The sequence below is a fragment of the Nematostella vectensis genome, chromosome 8, assembly GCF_932526225.1.
Source record: "Nematostella vectensis chromosome 8, jaNemVect1.1, whole genome shotgun sequence".
Classification (NCBI taxonomy): domain Eukaryota; kingdom Metazoa; phylum Cnidaria; class Anthozoa; order Actiniaria; family Edwardsiidae; genus Nematostella; species Nematostella vectensis.
The window spans coordinates 13,267,436-13,287,886 of NC_064041.1; the positions used below are offsets into that span (position 1 = coordinate 13,267,436).

At 41.7% G+C, this 20,451-nt stretch overlaps 2 protein-coding genes across 5 annotated transcripts; both read left to right on the forward strand.

Annotated features, from left to right (window-relative positions):
* Positions 1–577: 577 nt before the first annotated feature.
* On the forward strand, positions 578–2,274 carry LOC5516252. 3 transcript variants are annotated; one of them, XR_007312644.1, is made up of 3 exons: positions 578–726; positions 1,332–1,584; positions 2,181–2,274. XR_007312644.1 is itself a non-coding variant. In XM_048731785.1 (2 exons), exons 1-2 carry the CDS (start codon positions 1,332–1,334, stop codon positions 2,228–2,230), a joined length of 303 nt encoding a protein of 100 aa, XP_048587742.1. In that variant the 5' UTR covers positions 1,311–1,331; the 3' UTR covers positions 2,231–2,274. The 3 variants fall into 3 exon arrangements, 1 of the variants encoding a protein (XP_048587742.1); XR_004297112.2 differs by having other exon boundaries at positions 609–831; XM_048731785.1 differs by lacking the exon at positions 578–726 and having other exon boundaries at positions 1,311–1,584.
* Positions 2,275–3,404: 1,130 nt separating this feature from the next.
* On the forward strand, positions 3,405–19,131 carry LOC5516250 (antiviral innate immune response receptor RIG-I). 2 transcript variants are annotated; one of them, XM_048731783.1, is made up of 19 exons: positions 3,405–3,546; positions 4,629–4,931; positions 5,029–5,097; positions 6,286–6,419; positions 6,991–7,162; positions 7,746–8,000; positions 8,658–8,780; positions 9,269–9,460; positions 9,966–10,232; positions 10,547–10,719; positions 11,083–11,283; positions 11,497–11,724; positions 12,353–12,519; positions 13,330–13,465; positions 13,914–14,151; positions 14,715–14,855; positions 16,002–16,186; positions 16,767–17,030; positions 17,802–19,131. In XM_048731783.1, exons 2-19 carry the CDS (start codon positions 4,658–4,660, stop codon positions 18,048–18,050), a joined length of 3,468 nt encoding a protein of 1,155 aa, XP_048587740.1. In that variant the 5' UTR covers positions 3,405–3,546; positions 4,629–4,657; the 3' UTR covers positions 18,051–19,131. The 2 variants fall into 2 exon arrangements, with proteins under 2 accessions (XP_048587740.1, XP_048587741.1); XM_048731784.1 differs by lacking the exon at positions 9,966–10,232.
* The last annotated feature ends 1,320 nt before the right edge of the window (positions 19,132–20,451 follow it).

Below are 20,451 nucleotides of genomic sequence, written 5' to 3' on the forward strand. Positions count from 1 at the left end.
TGTTTGGTTGTCAGATGAATATTAATTTTTAGGGGTGATGTTTACCGGAAATGAGATTTATAGTGTCGGAGTCATGTGTCGGAACCGCAAAATGTTAAGAGTGTGATGGAAGGTCAAAAGTTTGGTTGATCTGAGCAAAGCTGTGCTATGTTTATGCTATATTCCTTTCAGTAGCAATTTAAAGTTGTGTATTTGTTTTGGACTCTGTTTATGGGTTTAACGCCGGGCAATGTAATAAATAGAAGTATTGTGTTGGAATTTAATATTTTTAAGTCCCGTTGTTTAGAAATCGAGTCGCTGTTAACCCTTTATTATGATTCAAGAATTGCAAGTATTTCTTCTGCTTTCCCTCTGTCCATTACCGTAATTCCTTGGGGTTGATTTCGGGGACTCCTCGGTATCGTTTCGGGTCCGAGGATCAGTTGGGGTACTTTTGGGGATCATTTCGGGTCCTGGGATCGTTTCGGGTCCTGGGATCATTTCAGGTCCTGTACAAACCTAGTTAGGATATTTTCGCGAGTCAGCGGCTGCACGTAGGCCATACGAAATCTCGGGAAAATACCTATGACATCATACCGGAAGTAAACAAACCTGCGCCAAGATCACCGGGATTCCCCGAAAGTATCCGCCATTGATGAATAAATGCAAATGATTTAGCAAAACTATAAACAGATCAGAAAGAATTCGCTACGCTATATCTCTTCATCGAGGAATAAGCAACTTAAGGTAGGTTAAACATTAATCGAAGTTAAATGTTCAAAGATCCGATCGAGTTTTCGCTGACACGGAGTGGTCGCGTGTGTTTATTTTCAAAATGACTAATCTGCTCAAGTAAGTATAGCAAAGCGTTTGTAAGGTTTGTCTTGAAGTCTATTACGTAGATTAGAGTACAAACACTTTTTAGTAAAATGCTAAATTCAACACAACAAACCTTTGGATTTCGTTCTTATTTGTTCTGATTTCTCTCCTTTCGTGTCTATCTTCATCGTGAACTTCAAAATATTCATTCATTATCATGTTTTTGTAAATACAAATACCGGTGATAAAATGTGAAGTAGCCGGTCTTTTATGCAGCCCTGTCCCCTCTCCTTTATAGGACGTAAAAAAAATTTCAACACCCGAAAGAAAACGACAAAAAGTTTTCAACCTCACCTCAGCAAAATTAAACTAATTTACTAATTTTCCTGCATTGCAGGAAAAATTACCCTAACATGGCCTTTAAAGGTTAATGTGAGTTAATAAAATTTCCATGGTTTGCATAAAATCTCTGAGAGTGGCTGCAGTCCCCTTTATTGACCACACCAATGTAGTTGTACTGTGTGTTTAAATAGATGCAGCCTGGAGAAAGAGATGTCATGGATAGAGTTCTGCCAGACATTGTGGAAGATGTTATACCTGGAGACATGATGCCATACTTACCCTGCCTAACCGACGATGACAAAGAGCAAATTTTGTGTGAGGAGGAGAACAGGGGGAGCAGAAGAGCAGCTTATCTACTTGTTGATAGACTCAAACGGAGAAGGAATGGCATGTTTGACTTTATTAGGGCATTGAGTAAAACAGGCTGTCACCATGTTGTAGCTCGTAAGTAGACGAAAAAGCATAGGACCATAATTTTGTAGCTTCTCCCATGTGTTTTTTATTTGCTTTGTGATCATAACCTTACCAAAACTTTTTCTTTCTGTTTGTAGAGGAGATATTTATCTATTTCTTTTTATTTAAAAGACATCAATTCAGCGCACAGATGTCGTAGACCTGAGGGTGCAATGAGATACCAGTTTATTTGAAACCCCAAAAATATGCACATTCTTATTTTCTTATTTATTACAAGCATCCTGGTACCAGCATCCTGGTGGCATATATGGAATACAGTGGAGCCTCTATAGAACAGATACCCTTGGAATGTGTCTATTATATAGAGGTGTCCACATAATTGAGGTTTCATTTGACTGATAAAGTCAGAAAAGTGAAAGCATCTGTAATAAAAAGGGTGTCTGCTTAATTAGAGTTTGTTATATGAAAAACGCAGCAAGACATTGTGCTTTGCTTTAGTGGGAACAAATATTTTTAGAATCTAAATCATTTAGAATATGTTGGTAAGCTTTTTAAAAATCATGAAAAACCAACATCAAATGTTTTGGCTTCTAAGTAATAACATTCTTCTATTCATCTTATTTCAGGTATTGATGAGGAAATCCAAAAACAGAATTACAGACAACCGCAACCCTGATATTTTTTTTTATTATTTTACAAAGAATAATGATTTCAAATCAAGTACTTAGTACTGTAGTTTAGTGTAGGAGATTGTTTTGTATATATATATAATAAACACTGCAACTAGCTGTGTCTAATAAAAACATAACCCAAAAAAAGGTAAAAATCTCATGTGAGTAAGGGCGCTCCCTCACCCCACCTGCCGCTCCCTCACCCCACCTGCCCCTCCCTCACCCCACCTGCCCCTCCCTCACCCCATCTGCCGCACCCTCACCCCACCTGCCCCTCCCTCACCCCACCTGCCCCTCCCTTATCCAATGCTCTTTATTTATTTTTCAAACACTTTTTATTTTAGATTTTAGATTTTAACTCATATAGACCACCCTTTCTCCTTCGAGACTTATAGAGGTACAGGGGTAGATCTAGCCTTTTGCAAAAAAGGGCTGGATCCAGCAAAGGAAAGGAAGGGGGAGAGAGGTATGATTATTCTACATGGGGGGGGGGGGGGGTAACCCTTTATATTTGACTTCCGACTCCTATTCCTCCCTTTGTAGGTTTTATCAATATTGCATTAATTAAGAAGTTTTGGGCACAGAAAAACGCATTTTTGTTCTTGCCTCCTAGGGGGTTTGTCAATAAACAACCCACAATTTTTTTTTCTACGCATAGCATTCTCACTAAGTGTTTAACCCCCATCCACTGGCATCTAGGGGCATCTAGCCGTAATGTGCTGAATCCATAAATTATCTGCATTGCACCATTGATTGCACAACTCGGACTTTTTAAATACTAGCTCTGAAAGCAAATATTGTATTATTGTAATCTTACAAAAACCTAATTCCTAAATTCAATTTTTATGTGGTTTTGCTATTCTCTGTTATTATCATCTACGTTTCAGACATCTGTTCCTATGGTTTTATTTTTACCATCCTTTTTCGCGGAATTTATTTTCGGCCTTTTGTGTTTGCGCTTTTGTGAGCACCGCATAAATTTATTAATCTTCAAAGATAGTTATAGTTTTTGTTCAACAAAATGAAAACGAAACTTAAAATAAGTAACGTGATGTTTCGCTGATTTATTAACCTCCCTTTTACTGATTAGTAAATTTTCTTATTGTTTGTATCAAATCAAACGTACAAGATAATCGAAGGGAAAGTTCCCATAGGCATGCTGCCGAGGCGAGGGAAAACCCCCTACATCACTAAGTGACGTCATCCTCCCTAGTATAAATACGTTGAAGCGAGAAGAAGAGTTCAGAGCTTCGCAGCGCATCCCTTGAACTTCGTAGCCGAAAGGAAGGTAAAGAGAGAGAAGAAAAACATTCTTAACTAGGTAAGAACATCGTAGTGTTTAATTTACATCTTTGGTTTTGTTAATGACCAAGGCAAAACGCATTGGTTTTTATTCGTTTAAAAATCGCTATCTACATAAAAGTTTGTACGAAACCTCTTTTTACCGTTCTAACTAAACCTCGATTGCATTGCATATCCATAAAGAAGTAGTGGTAAACTTTTGTTTGGCTTCTTATCTTTTAGTGTATACGATAAAGGTTGTTTTACCAAGTATTTTTTTTACTATGATTCATTATTCACATTTAGTATTCATAATTCGTAGAACTCATTGAATAGTCATATTTCTGGGAACCGTGGCACGATTTTCTTTAATAACAACTAAATTATTATATTTTCCTACCTTATTCGTATTAATTTTGCGCGGTGAAGAAATAATAGGCATTTGTGGGTTTTTGTATTTTGTATTAGCCAATAGGCCACTTATGCATAGAAATCATGTACTTTATAACTTTTTTAAATGGCAAATTACAGCCAAAATAAACACAGAAATATTTGGTTCCGTCACTCCAGAAAGCGAATAAAAGATAAAATCTTTCAATGAAAATAAGCCTTTTCTGAATAAGAAACTGTATGGCCCCACAATCGGCTGATTCATTATATATGACTGTTTTATTCGTTCCATTTTACTACAAGCTAAGCCATGCTGCGCACGGCCTGGTAACTAGCAAATTCAGCAGGTATACCATAACAATGACGAAAGAATCCATCAACGGAGGTTCATACTTCATTTACCAGCTTTAATCGAAATTATCGCAAGAACCTTCTAAATCACCTGATGAAAATGGATGCTTTTTCGCATTTGGTATTTTGCTAAATAGCAAAAATGGCTTGTGAACAAGTTGTTGTGGTGTCCTCCTTTATGTAAAAAAAATAATAATAATAATAATAATAATAATCTGCCTTGCTGTTATATTGCCGCTAAAATCCTGAGCTTGCCCAAGCCCCTATTGCACGTACACTTTCTTAATCATGCCCCCCCCCCTTCCCCCTACCCATAACGCCAATTTTCTTGAAATTTGTTTCCGCATTTGTTCTCCCTCAATCCTTTTCATTTTCCAACAGAAACTGCGTGACGAGTTACGTGACACAAGATGCAACCCAAGCAGCGGGAGCTGATCACTAAGCGACTGCAGTATTTCCAACATGACTTCCGGCCAACCGAACTACTACCCCGCCTCACCTGTTTGACCGAGGCGGACTCGCAGCAAGTTGAATGCGATGAAAATAACAAAGGAGCTACCAGAGCCACATGGACTCTTATTGACAAGCTCAAGCGACGGGAGAATGGGTTCGAGCAGTTTGTATTGGCCGTGAGATGTGAGGGATTGGGGCATATAGCGCTATTACTTGATCATAGCTTTGAAGGTAATGATGAGAAAAATATAGCATGACACGTTACTGCGCCTGGATTCGCTTCGTTTGTTTAGTATTGATGTAAGTAAAATGTAAATTTTATTCGTAGTGAGCGATGAGGATATACTGCATGAGAAAGAAGACACCAGGAGATTCTACAAAATCGGATCCGCTGTTGGTACGTCCATATTCAAATAATAACCTAGGAAAGGCAAAGACGGGGATGGGCAGGGTACGGAAATGAATTGACATGGTACTTTCACGGCACCTGGTCGCCAATAGAAACGGGAGCAAAGTTAACTGGTGACGAAATACATTTATTTTTTTCCTTTTTACTAATTCATGCACGGTAGAGATTCAAAGCATATAGTTGATGACCATCACCAGATTTAGGATTGAAATAGAGGGAGGGGCGTGGGCGTAGCCCCCTTTCATACCTCAGCTAGGAGAATTCTTGTTTGTGGAGAAGATCAATAGTGATACGAGGGCGCAGCCGCCTTTCATACCTCAGCTAGGAGAATTCTTGTTTGTGGAGAAGATCAATAGTGATACGGGGGCGTAACCGCCTTTCATACCTCAGCTAGGAGAATTCTTGTTTGTGGAGAAGATCAATAGTGATACGAGGGCGTAGCCGCCTTTCATACCTCAGCTAGGAGAATTCTTGTTTGTGGAGAAGATCAATAGTGATACGAGGGCGTAGCCGCCTTTCATACCTCAGCTAGGAGAATTCTTGTTTGTGGAGAAGATCAATAGTGATACGAGGGCGTAGCCGCCTTTCATACCTCAGCTAGGAGAATTCTTGTTTGTGGAGAAGATCAATAGTGATACGAGGGCGTAGCCGCCTTTCATACCTCAGCTAGGAGAATTCTTGTTTGTGGAGAAGATCAATAGTGATACGAGGGCGTAGCCGCCTTTCATACCTCAGCTAGGAGAATTCTTGTTTGTGGAGAAGATCAATAGTGATACGAGACTCCAGGGGGCGGATCAAGAATTCTTCCATGGGGGGAGGGGAGGGGGGCACCGAATCAAATGGCCCATTATGATAATGAGGGTCACGCGAAGCCTGGTGTTTGTGTCATCTCGACAAAGCTGTTGGCCGATTTTGGGAAGCTATTTTTTTAAATTAAGTATTCAAATTTGTTCTTACTTAGTCCGATATTTTATCAGAATTAGCTCTCTAAAACGGGTACCCTGTGGATCCCTCCTTTTCGATCAACCTGTTATGGCTGTATTGAGACGCCACGCTATCGCTATCGCACGAACATGCTCTTGGTCTTGTACGCCAAAAATAAACAGCGGGCGGGAATTTTTTAAAACTCTATTTAAAAAATAACAACACAATGTAATCGATACTTGTTCGTGTCAGATATTCGTATCACCGGGCGCATTACGAAGAAAGATCTTCCTGATCGTCAGCTGGACATCGAAAAACTGGTGGCGGAGAAATTCGCCAAATTGCGTTCCGAGGATACAAAGGAAATACGCAAAGAATTCAACAAAGTATGTATAACCTATCTATTCCTTTCTTTATAACCTATGGATTCAAAATTTGAGCGATTTTTGCATACCACAATTCAATGCCCGTCAGTTAAAGCCCCGTCAGGGGGGGGGGGGGGGGGGAGGATTCAAAGGTATAGACACTGTAGAGCAATGTCTATTTCGTCCCCAGAGCCTATGACTATATTTTCCCGTTTGCTAAAATGCTACGTAGCAATCGTCTCCTGGTCTCTGTGTGTTTTGAATAAAAAACAAACATTAAAAAAAGAAAGAACATAAAAAAAACATAAGTTCATAGAATAAAAAAAATTCGGCACTATCGAAACTCAATCGCTCTGGCCATTAGCTCAGAAATTTGCCAGCGCTGCGAACGAGATTGGAAAAATGCTTGAGATCTTGCGACTCTTTTGCAAGAGGCCCTCACTGCACCCAATTGTTCAATATGCAACCACGAAAGTTTCAATATGGCGTCTGGGGACGAGGTTGTTCAATATGCAACCACGAAATTTTCAATATGGCGTCTGGGGACGAAGTTGTTCAATATGTAGACACTGATCAAATATTTTTCCTGTAGGTGCTCCCGCGCGGAATCGAATTCGTTCAGACAAAACAGATGGGCGGACCGTTGTCGCCACGAGGAAGCAGACACGAGGAAGCAAAACCGGAAATCGAACTTGAACCGGAAACTGAAGAATTATCTCAAAAGTTGAATGATGTGGTACTTGCTTCAGAGCATGCAGGATCAGGTTGGTATGAAGCTTTAGTGTAAATTAAAAAGGGTTATATTTTTACATGATACACGCAAGCGAAATCTCATAAGGCTAGGCTTGGACTTCCAATTTTTCCACGGGCCGCATTCAATGTATATCATTGTAAAACAAATTACACTTTTACATTTATCTGCATTAAAGAAGAACTCATAGGACTCAAAGAAGAATTCATAGAAAAAAAAATCCATCCATCACACGGATTCCCAGAGTTGGCAATGGCGCTGTATATTTCGTCAAATTTCTAGAGTGTGAGATTCCGGATTCTGGGGGGTGGGGGGGGGGGGTGAGCGCGTACCCATGATAAAAGTTTTGTATGAATCTCTTGACTGTGGTTTCGATGCCTATGCCTTTGAATATAAATGGAAAAGAGAGGAAGGGAGGAAGGGAGGTGAGGGGGGCGAGGGAGGGAGGGAGGGAAGTAAGGGAGGGAGGGGTAAGGGAGGTGTCGCTTTATCAAAACACTGGATAATAGCTACCGGTGGTGCAAACTTGCAAAAATCAATCAATAAAAAGTCGCATGTAAAACCTCTTCGCACTATTGTTCTCTTCATTTTCACAGAGAGTGAAAGTGAAAAGCCGTCCGCTGACCAATACATGAAGGACTCAGTGGTCGCCGTGTTTCGGTTCGCGACCATCGCTGCCGTAGACGAGTTTAAAGGAATTTGGGAAAACGGAAAGTTCCAAGAAATCTGCCAGGAACTGCTTGTTACCAGGCCCCTGTCAAATATGGGCGAGAAAAAAGACCGTCTGCCACTTGAACTAATGATGAATTTCTTAGAGGAAGATATGGAGCGTATCAAAAACATTCTCGAAGGTAATCACTTAATTTCGAAATAAATACAGTTAGATTTGTACCTCTCCTAAGCGGGCACCAATTCAGCGACCAGACTGCTTTGAGGTGGAATTTATAGGCGGCCAACCTCTATAAAGCGGTCACGTAAAATCACTACTTCTAGAATCCAAGTCGTACCGCTTATTGTTTTCCCAATTGAATGCATCTTCCCTTTTTTAAGGGTAATGAAAAAATTTTAATATCAAAAGAAGAAAGTATATTACTATATGGCAGCTGACTATCACAGTGTTTCTCCATCATTATTGTAGTTTAAAACTACTTAGAAGAGAGGGGCAGGACACCTAACAGGCCCACACCCGGGGGGGTGTGGGGGGGGGGGGGGGGGGGTGGGGGGTTCGGAAGATCTCCTCCACTCGACCGGAAAGGTCAGCTGTAATTAAGAAAAATTAAGCACCACTACGAGGTAGGACGGGCTACCTAAGAGAAAATACCACCCCCCCCCCCCCCCCGCCCCCTGCTCAAAATCCTAGTTACGGCCATGGCTAAAATGATAATGCAAAAAAAATGAATTACTCATACGTCACTTTTCAGAAAATTGCAAAATATGGTATAAAGGTTATGCCTGTCATCTGTTCTTTACGTCTCTTAGAAAATACGTTTATTTTGTAAATTGTTTAGATGTTGAAGCCGAGCAAGAAGTCGAGAGGACTGGGGATGACCTGCTTCGGTCAGCCAGAGGCAGTGATGGTCACGAGACCGACTTTCTGGATGAACAGGACATCTCTATAAATATCCCGCCAGGTGGGTGTCACGTGATTGGTTAGCTTAGAAGAGGTACTGTCCCGATATAAGTTAGCTTATAGGGGTCACTTTCAAAGGCGAAGAGCGATTTTAGTGTTACTTTGGTGCTCGGATACAGTCAATATCATGCAGAATAACCGAACTAGCTATACAGGTTCACGAAGTGACATTTTTTTTACAGAAAGTATTATGGTTTAAATAGTCTTCCATAGACCGGATATAAGTGTGCTGAGAATAGCACTTTAAGGTTTCCTTACATGCTGTTTGTTTACTCAGACATTGAAATTGATGAGAATAAACCACATAGATCCTTCACAAAAATCCATTTTTAAGGAAAATTGATTGCTTGAATGAAGAAAACAGGAAAACTGAAAACAGGAAAGCTTCGTGCAAGTGCCCCTAATAATACTAATATAATAATAACACGTGTGTGTAAAACAAAGCCTGCTATTCTTTGTTGAACTCACTTTCTTCATTGTCGGTCCCAGTCTACCTTGAATCTAACCACGGCTCGGCCCTGGCTCATGACCTCAAGCTCCGCAAGTACCAAGAGGAGCTCGCTGAGCCTGCGATCCAGGGGTACAACACCGTCATCTGTGCGCCGACCAATAGCGGCAAGACATTCGTTGCTATGGAGATCGCTAAGCAACATCTTGACAAGCACTCCGATCATGCAAAAGGTTTGTAGTTAACAAATAATTCAAAGAAATGTGTTTAAATTCCTTTTTTTTCCTTTTTGGTTGAGTTTACAAAATTAGTATATAAAGGGGCGCGTACTTGCATGATATTGGGGAACAAGGACAGAAAAAAAACTGAAAACTTCGCTTGTTGGAGGGGCCTTTTTTACGAAATTTTCTTTATATTTATCTTCATATTAATATGGAAAAAAGAACAAAGTTCTTCTACAGTCCATTCTTAGTTGAACATATTCCTTCTACATTAAGTCTTCGCTCCAAGCCGATGAAATAAGACTTATCTTTTCAACTTACGTCTTACATAGGAACTCGCCAGCGACGCGATAGTTTAACACAAAAACCCGTCCGTCGTCCAGAACCGAGTTTGCTGAAGTACTCCTTATTTATACGTTAGGACCGTTAGAACCTCGGGCAACTTCTTCCTCTTACGACCCCGTACAAATTCTGGCTACGCGCCTGTTATGTTAACACTGTGGTCTTGAATCTATAGAGGAAATATGGGAGGATTTTGCTTCCAACAAGGACAGCGTAGATAAACTCAATAAGCGTCAAAAACTCACTAAGATTGTGGAGAATTCACAAACTGGCTGGAGGGCGGTCGGTGGATTTGATTCTGATGAACAATCATCAGACTCCGAGGATGAAAAATCTATACGCAAAGAAACGGGTGTAACAGACTGTCGAAAACGTCGCCTTACTAAAGATAGCGGGGATAAGCCTAAATCTAAGGAATGCTCTGTTCAAAGGGGCTTTAATGGTGAGAGGATATGATGTCCTATTAAGCTTTATACTTTTTATATAAGCTAGCTCGCACTATTCAGCGTTCTTATTTCTCTCCAAATAACACTGCACAGTCGAAGCCCTCGTAGGCGACCACGGAGAAGAAAAATTGATGTCGTTATCAAAAATGGTAGATTAGGAGAATGCACCATATATTATTAGCAACCCTGGGGTAACAGCTTGCTAACTCTTCACTTCTAATGCTTTTTTAGCACACGATGATAACGAGTCTGGGTAAACCCCGATGATAAAGAAAGAATGTTAAACTAATGTTTGTTGTTCATTTGTTAGGCGCTGTTGAGATACCGGATCAGATAACTGGGCCTAAAGTAATCTTCATCGTCAGCACACAAAATCTTGTGCTACAACAGCGGCAGCGCTTTGAGGCATATCTCAGCAATTATGCTGTATGCGACATTTCCGGAGTGAACTCTACAGAAATCCCCCTGAAATTCCTTCTTAAGGTAAGTATAGCTTGTTGGAGCCTGACAACCTTACTTAGAGGCTGACAATCCCATCTAGATTCTGTTTATCTTGATTAGATCCTGAATTCTTGTTACAATCTTGCCAACCTGTTTAAAGCCTGCCAATCCTATTTTGATCCTGCCAATTAAAAGGTTTAGATCCTGTCCATCCGGTTTAGATCACCCAATCTCGCTTTCCAATTGCTTGTATAGTCTTCTCGATTTTTTCGAGCCTGATTATCTTGTTTAAGAGCATTTTAATCCTGTTTCAAACTGGAAATCTTGTTAAGAGAATGCCCATCCTGTTTAGAGGCTTTTAATGCTTTTCTTTTAAAAGTAGCGTATTCTTGTATCTGGTTTCAGGCTAACGACGTTGTGGTACTCACAGCGCAAATTCTGCTGAACGCGCTTCAAAACAAGAATGAGCTGTCCTCTATATCTTTATCTGACCTATCCCTGCTGATATTTGACGAGTGTCATCACACCAATAAAAATCACTCGTACAACAAGATTATGCACCAATATATCGACCTGAAGCTGAAAAAACACAAGGGCCTCCCACAGGTATACTACAACACACCACAGGTACCCAGGCTCCCCATTTGCGTTACCTGTTGCATTACTAATTGCGTGACCGTGTGTAATCTTACACCCCTTTCATCGCGTTTTCTGTTGTGTTAAACCCCTTTCATTGCGTGACCTTTTGAGTTACTAATTGGGTGACCGTGTGTAATCGTGTTATCTGTTATGTTACTAATTTCGTAAATGCGTGACCAGGTGGTAGGCCTCACCGCCTCTCTTGGCGTCGGTAAATCCAACACTGTTGAGAACGCACATAAGCACATCCTGCAGATCTGCGCGAACATGGATGCGCAAAAAATCAACACGGTGCGTGAAAATGTCAACGAGCTTAAAGATTGCGTGACAGGAGGAGTTCCAGAAAGGAAAGTCATTCGCGTCAATACAAGCCAGTCACTGAGTCCGTTTACTCGAGCGTGCAACCAGGTAAATATTTATTTGTATTTTGCGCAGTGCCCTAATGCGAACTCCGCCAAAGCGCACCCGCGAATTAATATGGAGGCTAAACCAGGTTCCTAGCCCTGTCTTAGACAGTTACGCCACGCACAGCTCGCTGAAGTGTTGAATGAAAGTCTATGGAAGTCTAATTGGGCGCGAGTCTCTTGGGACCTCTTCCAGCCTTTCATTGCATCGATAGCTCAGAAGTGCGGGCTTCGTTCCCCGTGCAAGAGGCCAAGGTTCGAAACCGGGTCAACACAACTTGTTTTTATTATCGTCCACACAGACAACAAATGTAAACTGACTTTACTAGAATTTTTGCGATCTTAAAAGATGTTTCATTTGCTCGATATTTTAGAAAATACTAATTTCCTAGGATTGAGTTTAACTTTTGTGCAATGTTGTAAAACAGGTTCGTATCATTTGCAGCATGCTGTCATATGATTTATTTCTCTGGACAAATCGAGTTATCGGTCAACATCTACAACCATAACTCAATACAACCGCGTTTACATTTTCCCGCCTAAAAGCGGAAGTTCCCGGATGATCGCGCCTATCAACCGAATCGTTTTGAAACGAATCTATAAACCCTCAATATTTTCATTTTTTGCTCTAGGTGATGGATAAGATCGAAAAAGCGGCAAAGAAGTCTCTCCCAGACCTCCAGCAGCCACCCTGCAACCGGGTGAGCCAGCAATACCGCCAGTGGATTGAGGTCATCAGCAAGCAGGCATGCGCCTTAGGGCTTCGTCAACTTACTACGTACATCGAGCAACTGCGGCAGTGAGTATATGGTCACGTTTTTTTTTTTGCTTTGTTAAAGTTTTTACAATCTAGCCAAAAAGCAGCATATACTCACTCGTTTCCCTTTCATCAGCCCTACAATACAGAACGGGTGGTGAAAGGGAAACGAGTGAGTAAAATGGGCCCATAATACTTAGGAGAGATTCCAAAGAGACAAAAATTGAGTCTAATATTATGTCTATTTTCTTTTGTTCCATTTTTTCATCTTTATACAAATTCTCTTACATACTAGAATACAAACAGAGTGCTTGGGTTACCTGTTATTTGAATTTGCACGAACGCGCGTTTTATAGTATCCATACGAACCATATACCATTTGGAAGATAAAAATACAAGGAATCGACCACATCTAGAAATTTTGAGAGGTTATATGGGCTTTAATGTCGGGCCCTTAAATTTAGGTTTGAAAGTGGAGGTAGCCATACGACTGCGTAAAATTTGCCTTGTATACCGGTGTGACCGAGGTCTTTGACATTGGCACCGTTTGAATGAATCGTCTCATGGGAAAGAAAAGTGGAGGTATTCAAACGACCGCGTAAAATTTGCCTTGTGTACCGCAGTCGAGGCCTTTAACAATGATAACGTCTGAAGAAATCGCGTCATGGGAAAGAAAAGTGGAGGTATTCAAGCGGCCGCGTAAAATTTGCCTTGTGTACCGGGGGTCGAGGCCTTTGAAATTGATAGCGTATAATAATCATCTTATTGGACATAGGTAAGTGAAGGTACCACCTAAATCCCCCGTATCTCATTCCACTCAGTATACGCGGCTTTGTATGTTCTCCACCAAAGGTACCACCTGGCCCTCCTCACCAATGACACGGTACGGATGAAGGACGCCCTCACCTGCCTCAAGGAGTACTTCGACACTCTGGACGAGACCAAGTTCACAGAGAACGATAAACTACTGCACAATCTGTACCACAAGGTAAGGTCACTGGTGCGGGTGATACAACAAGGTGAAGAACTGGACCAAATATCCACGTCACGAGACATGGCGAACCTGCAAACTATAAACTCTGACAGAACTCTATCTCGATCTGAGTTAACTAAAAACTATAAGGCCCTTATTACACGGTACTGGTGGAATTTTCGGCCGCTCAAAATTTTGTACGGTTACGCGTTCAATTTACATGGGACCTCCCATAGCTGCATGAAAAAATAAACAGCTAGCTGTACGAGACCCGTGCGAACAGTGTGAACAATTCGCACGGTTCCGTGTAAACACCATTTCCGGTACGAATTTTTAAGCGGTTGAAAGTTTAATCGGCATCGTGTAAATGTAGTATATCTGAGTGAACTTTTCCACGGCGAATTATCAACTGACTAACGACTATTAACTGAAAATTATTGAGTGATGTTCATTTAATCGAAAGGCCAAAGAACTGGTGGAGAATCACGTCGCGATACATGGCGAAACCCCGAACCCTAAACTCGAGGAGCTGAAGAAACTGCTCTTGGGATTCCACGAGAACGACTCAAGAGAGTCCAAGGGGATTCTATTCACTGTGACACGTGGCTCTACTGTTGGGCTCGTCGAGTGGATCAAAGAGTCGGAAGACCTCAAGCATAAGTTCAGGCCAAAGGCGCTCGTCGGTGGGGGAGACGGTGTTGGTGAGTGGCGGGAAACCTGCGGTTTTTCGTGTATAGCTAGGAACGTTCTTGTCCAGACGCCATGTTCCTTGTTTTGAGTTCATTGCTTGACCTAGAGACATTTACGTTCTTGGGTTTTTATTTAACATAAAAACAATTTAGTAGTACTTTAACAAGCCGTAATCCGCTAACTAAACCTGTGTCACACGTGTCCAAACATGGTCGTTCCTGGGAAGAGTGTCCTCTAACACAGGGTTCCCGTGACGGTATATCACTATGAAACACATGCACTGACGTGTTTCAAACAAGTAGAAAAACAAAGAGCGAAGTATTGACAGTTTCAACATAAGCAAAGATAATAGGTATCATCACGCACAAAAAGTTGTTAGAAAATCATCCTTGCCAAGAGGATGAAAGCTTTAGGTGGGACTTGTGACCTTGCATGGGCGTAGCCAAAATTTACTAAAAATGGAAAGAGGAGCTTGTTTCTGGCATATAAATAGGCGACTTCTACTAAGAAATCACATGACATTTTAGGTGGCAAATTCGCGCAAATCCTTGAGGTTTTCCTTTACCATTCACAGTGGGAATGTCTCAACAAGAGCAGGAACTCATCATCGAGGAATTCAAGAAAGGCGTTGTAAACATTCTCATTGCGACATCTGTGGCCGAGGAGGGCTTGGACATAAAAGATTGCAGTTTTGTCATCCGTTACGATACGTATGGTAAGTCTACCTCATACCTTACGATACGTATGGTAAGTCTACCTAATACGTTACGATACGTATGGTAAGTCTACCTCATACGTTACGATACGTATGGTAAGTCTACCTCATACGTTACGATACGTATGGTAAGTCTACGTCATACGTTACGATACGTATGGTAAGTCTACGTCATACGTTACGATACGTATGGTAAGTCTACCTCATACGTCACGATACGTATGGAAGTCTACGTCATACGTTACGATACGTATGGTAAGTCTACCTCATACGTTACGATACGTATGGTAAGTCTACCTCATACGTTACGATACGTATGGTAAGTCTACCTCATACGTTACGATACGTATGGTAAGTCTACCTCATACGTCACGATACGTATGGTAAGTCTACGTCATACGTTACGATACGTATGGTAAGTCTACCTCATACGTCACGATACGTATGGAAGTCTACGTCATACGTTACGATACGTATGGTAAGTCTACCTCATACGTTACGATACGTATGGTAAGTCTACCTCATACGTCACGATACGTATGGTACGTCTACGTCATCCGTTACGATACGTATGGTAAGTCTACCTCATACGTTACGATACGTATGGTAAGTCTACCTCATACGTTACGATACGTATGGTAAGTCTACGTCATCCGTTACGATACGTATGGTAAGTCTACCTCATACGTTACGATACAAATGGTAAGTCTACCTCATACGTTACGATACGTATGGTAAGTCTACGTCATCCGTTACGATACGTATGGTAAGTTTACCTCATACGTTACGATACGTATGATAAGTCTACCTCATACGTCACGATACGTATGGTAAGTCTACTTCATACTTTACGTTTACCTCATACGTTACGATACGTATACGTATGGTAAGTATCAACCTCATACGATACGACACGATACGTATGGTAAGTCTACCTCATACGATACACAACCAGTTATTTTTCTTATTTAAGGCCGTAGTAAGGGTCCCCAAATAATACATGCCGGAAATTACGCTGGATACATGTGGCGAGAGCCAAATTCTTAAAAAAAAAATCCGGATCTGTGTGGACGGGGCCTCATGTTCGCTATTCATGAATGTGCTACCCCACTGTTGTTTGCTGATCAACATGTTGTTTCTCCCCAGGCAATGAGATATCTAGTACCCAGGCGCGTGGCCGGATTAGGGCAGATCAGGGCCAGTATGTTTATCTGGCTGACGCTCGGTCTAAAGGCCACGAGCGAGAGAAGCTGAACCAGTACCGAGAGATACTGATGACGGATGCGGTCGCGGCCGTGCAAAAGCTGACTCAGGACGAGTACATGAAGGAGGTACATTCAAGCCGTACCCAGGGGGGGGGGGAGGGTGCAGGGAGTGCGAACGCATCCCCATCTCCCCCCCCCCTCCCCCCCACAACGGCCGAAAGTCCACTTTCGGTTCTCAATAAACGAGCTATTTGTAGACAAAAATATAAAACATAAGCTAGTATGTCATCAATCTATAAGTCAGACTTCTTGTAGCCAAATCCAACAATAAACGAGATGGTGAGATGGTGCAAAGGTATAAAATATCCCTTTTTGTTCTTTCGGGGGTGGTCAGATTTTTATATCAGAAAACACCCCCCTCCCCCCAGATAAATCAGGTCCACTTTTTGGGATGTCGCACCCCCCAACAAAAATCGTGGGTATGGGCCTGCACTAGGAAACATACATGCCACTAGGAAACGATTTTGAGACGATGACCGTTACATAGTCAAATCATTTCTTCTGTAAAAGGACGATAATGTGTTTAGCAGCGACGATATAACGATAGTGTTATTATGCCGGCAGGGTTTTCATCATTTATGTTGATGGTGATATTCGTTTTTCTAAGGGTGGTGATAATAATATTTTTTCTTGTTCTATCGCACAGATCGATCAGCTTCAGCAGAAGGACGCGCGTATTCGTCAAATAAAATCCCAGCTTGAAGCGCGCAAGAGAGATGTCAATCAGCATACAGCTACCGCTAGATTCTACTGCCGGAAGTGTAACACCTTTGCGTGTGAGGCACGTGATTTCCGGTGTGTCTCAGGCTCCCATTATGTCGTGATCAGCCCCGAGTTCAAGCGCGACAAGATTGAACTGAAACCACACAAGAAGCCCAAGCTGATAGACGGCATAACCATGGATACAAAGGTGACGTAAGGCCTTTCGAACTTTCTTTTATATATAATCCAAGAGAGAATAAGATAAGAGAGGGACACTTTGGTATTACCCGCGCACCATGTCGATTCCGAATCTGGCTATTTTTAGTAACCACCACCCCACCACTTCGAGTGAGAATTTGCTCCTTTTATTTGGTCCTACTCCTATCCTATCTAATGTCTAACTTACAGATTTCGTTTGACCATTAGGAAGATAATGAATGTTGAGAAACACGAAGAAACAGCAAGTTAGAGCGAAAACGGTGTTTGAAGCACGCTCTTGATTTTGAATGAAGTCTCGTTTTCGAAATCTTGCCATCCTCAAAGTACTACATCCCCTTAATAAACCGCAACTGCCCGTATTCTTGCTGCTAGAATGAAATTTTCGATGGTATTTGTGCAAATAGGGTGTGTTTTTTTTCGTTTAAAGTCACAAAACAGCGGCAGACAATAAGATGTAAATGCCAAAGCGCGGGGGAAGGTTGAGTAAAAATGCTCACGCGCAGTGGTGGGGTGGTGGTTACTAAAAATAGCCAGATTCGGAATCGACACTTGATTAAACTGGAAGGAGGAGAGGACTGGGACGGCTATGCGCTTGACGGGGGGCCAATAGGGCTCTGGGGTAGTCCCCAAACATCGCTGCGAAAAAAAACCCTTGTATCCCTCCTCCAGTCTTTTTTTATCCCGGCAAAAAGTGCCAGAAGAGGATGCTAGACCCACCGTCCTTTGCGGTCCTTATATGACTTATTCCTTTGCTAAACAGGTCCATTGCAAGAAATGCGGCGAAGACTGGGGCGTGACCGCAAAGATTCATGGAGCTGAGTGGCCGCTCCTTAAGATCAATAGCTTTGTGGTCCAAATTGAGGGCGGCCCTCGAAAACTCTACCGGAAGTGGACAGAGGCTGCCCTGAACATAAAGCAAGTTGATGATTATTTGGAGGTGCTCGCTGAAGAAGAGGCGGGGCTTAATGACAGTTTGATGGATGATCTGAGCTTGGATGACGACTTGTAGGCTGCGTGACGGCATATTTAGGTCGCGTCACTTGGGTGGCGTTTAGAATGCATGACGTCACTTGGGTGGCGTTTAGAATGCATGACGTCACTTGGGTGACGTTTAGAATGCATGACGTCACTTGGGTGGCGTTTAGAATGCATGAGGTCACTTGAGTGGCGTTTAGAATGCATGACGTCTTTTATTTTCGTTATTTTTATTTAGAAACCTTCATCACACAATGAAACAAAAGAAAAGTGTGAAGAGGGGAAGGCAAGCTCCAGGCGAGATTCAGACGATGCAGACCGCGTTTAAGATAAATTAGTCTTTATGAGTGTTAATTGGAGACTACCCTCCAGCTCAGAGCTTTCTCTGCTCCAAAGAAAACGAGCGACTCAAAAAGCTTCCCAGGAGGGTAATTGGAGACTTGAATTGTTAAAACTAGTGCAGATTAAATAGCAACACTTACAAACTTACTCAATAGAAAGCATAACGGATTCCTTTTGCTGAGCTATGTGGTGCGGTAGCCCCTGCGGTATAAGAAGTGTTCTTATGGGTATATAAATAACGTTTTTAACGTCAAATTTGGCAACGGAGCGAGGGGGTCGAGGGGTGAATAATAAAACAAACTGTCTGCATTTCGCCTGCCTCTCCTCTCCCCTCCCGCTTTAGAAAATCCTGGCCAAGCGTCATTGGTCAGAAACAAACGACTTCTTGATAATGGTAGGACTAGAAAAACTACAGACAAGCTGTAGAGAAACTAGGTGATCTGAGAGGGCTTGGTAGAATTAGAGGAATGAATCAATGCAGTTCATTGCTCCGACGATGCGTTAATGCTAGAAACGTCAGGGCCCGTCGGTGTGACTATTTGTGTTCACAGAGGCGCTTCTACATTGTGGTTGATTTGTTTCCTTACTCCTTGAGAAGTCTATTTTCTACAGAGTCATCAAGGTTATCTCTTGACTTTAAAGCGGACGTTCATATAGCTAACATGCTTTTCAATCTAAAAATTAGCATGAAAAAGCCCTGAAAAACATAAACGCTTCTTACAAGAATGCAGGTAACTAATTTGATCGTCAAGAATAAAATGCTATTTTTTGTATCCATAACTGTTTGATATTTAAAAATACTGTGGGACTTCTATAAGTTAGTTTGATCACCGCACGATTTTGGCAATGGCTTTACGCTTATCACCTTATATAATCACCACCAGGCCTAGCGCTATCGTTCATCGTCGTCAGTAGCACAATTGAACCGCGCGAGAGCACGATAAAGACGCTCTTTGAGGACAGAAGCCAAGACGGAACGCAAGTACACGCTGGCGTAAAGTAGGTCATTTGTTATTGAAGGCGGATCGTCTGATATACTTTCACAGTCGATCATTACATGTGGCAAGCATGGACAGCTGTTATGTCCATCAGCCTGGCGGTACTAACAGCAGGAAAATAATTTGATAAGCCCTAACTAGTCTAGTCAAGCTGAAAGTGTACATACCCACATACCACCAGGGGCGGATCTATTTTCAGATAATTGACTATACAATTAACAAGAAATATAAGGAAATCCACGAAAGAACAATGAGTCCGGCCCCCCTTCTTTAAACCCTTATTACGGCCCCTTCTTTTTGGAATTCCTGGATCCGCCCCTGACCCTATTTTTTTCAGCCCTCACCACTCTAGCCTAGCCTGTAAAGCAATTTAGTTACCCACAAACCATTTCTTTTTTTTTTCTTTTTTTTTTACAAATTTTTGCTGTGTGGAAAGATTCCCCTCAAAAAACATTTATCGGCTAGTAGCCCTTCGTAGTATCAGCCAGACCCCTTTTGTTTTCGCTCAATATGTCCTACATTTTTTTTCTTTGTAAACCAATCTCTCTTTGCCGTGGCGATTACTTTGATTCTGTTCAAATCTCTTCGATAAAAAGATAGAAGTAAAGTGGTCAAGTTCATGAGGAGTTTTCATATCTCTGAGAGCCCTTCAGTTATCTGGCCATTGAGGTGTGGAAGTTCATAGAAGGCATATTTTCTACCGCTACTAAATGCTACGGCAAAAATGGCAAAAATATATCGCTGCTAATTGTGTAAATGCGATTACCAATTGTAAATGACAAATGTGCATTTAGGCCTATGCGTTATTATTATCAAAAAATATAATAAATAACAACCATTAAGGAATTACTGAGTTGCGACAGGGAGGGGAGCTGCACTGCAACCTCTCCCTCCTTAAACACCAAGAAAAAAAAAATCACGGAATGACAGAAATCAGTAAGTATGTAAAGATACAGGGGAGGTTTGCTTTTAATTCTAAGGCTTTTGTTGCTTGAATGCATGCCCCAAGCCCCACCAAAAGTTATCAACACCATCGCCAATCGTCAGAGTTTCATGCCTAATCCACACGTAAACGGAATCGAATGAATCCGGGTA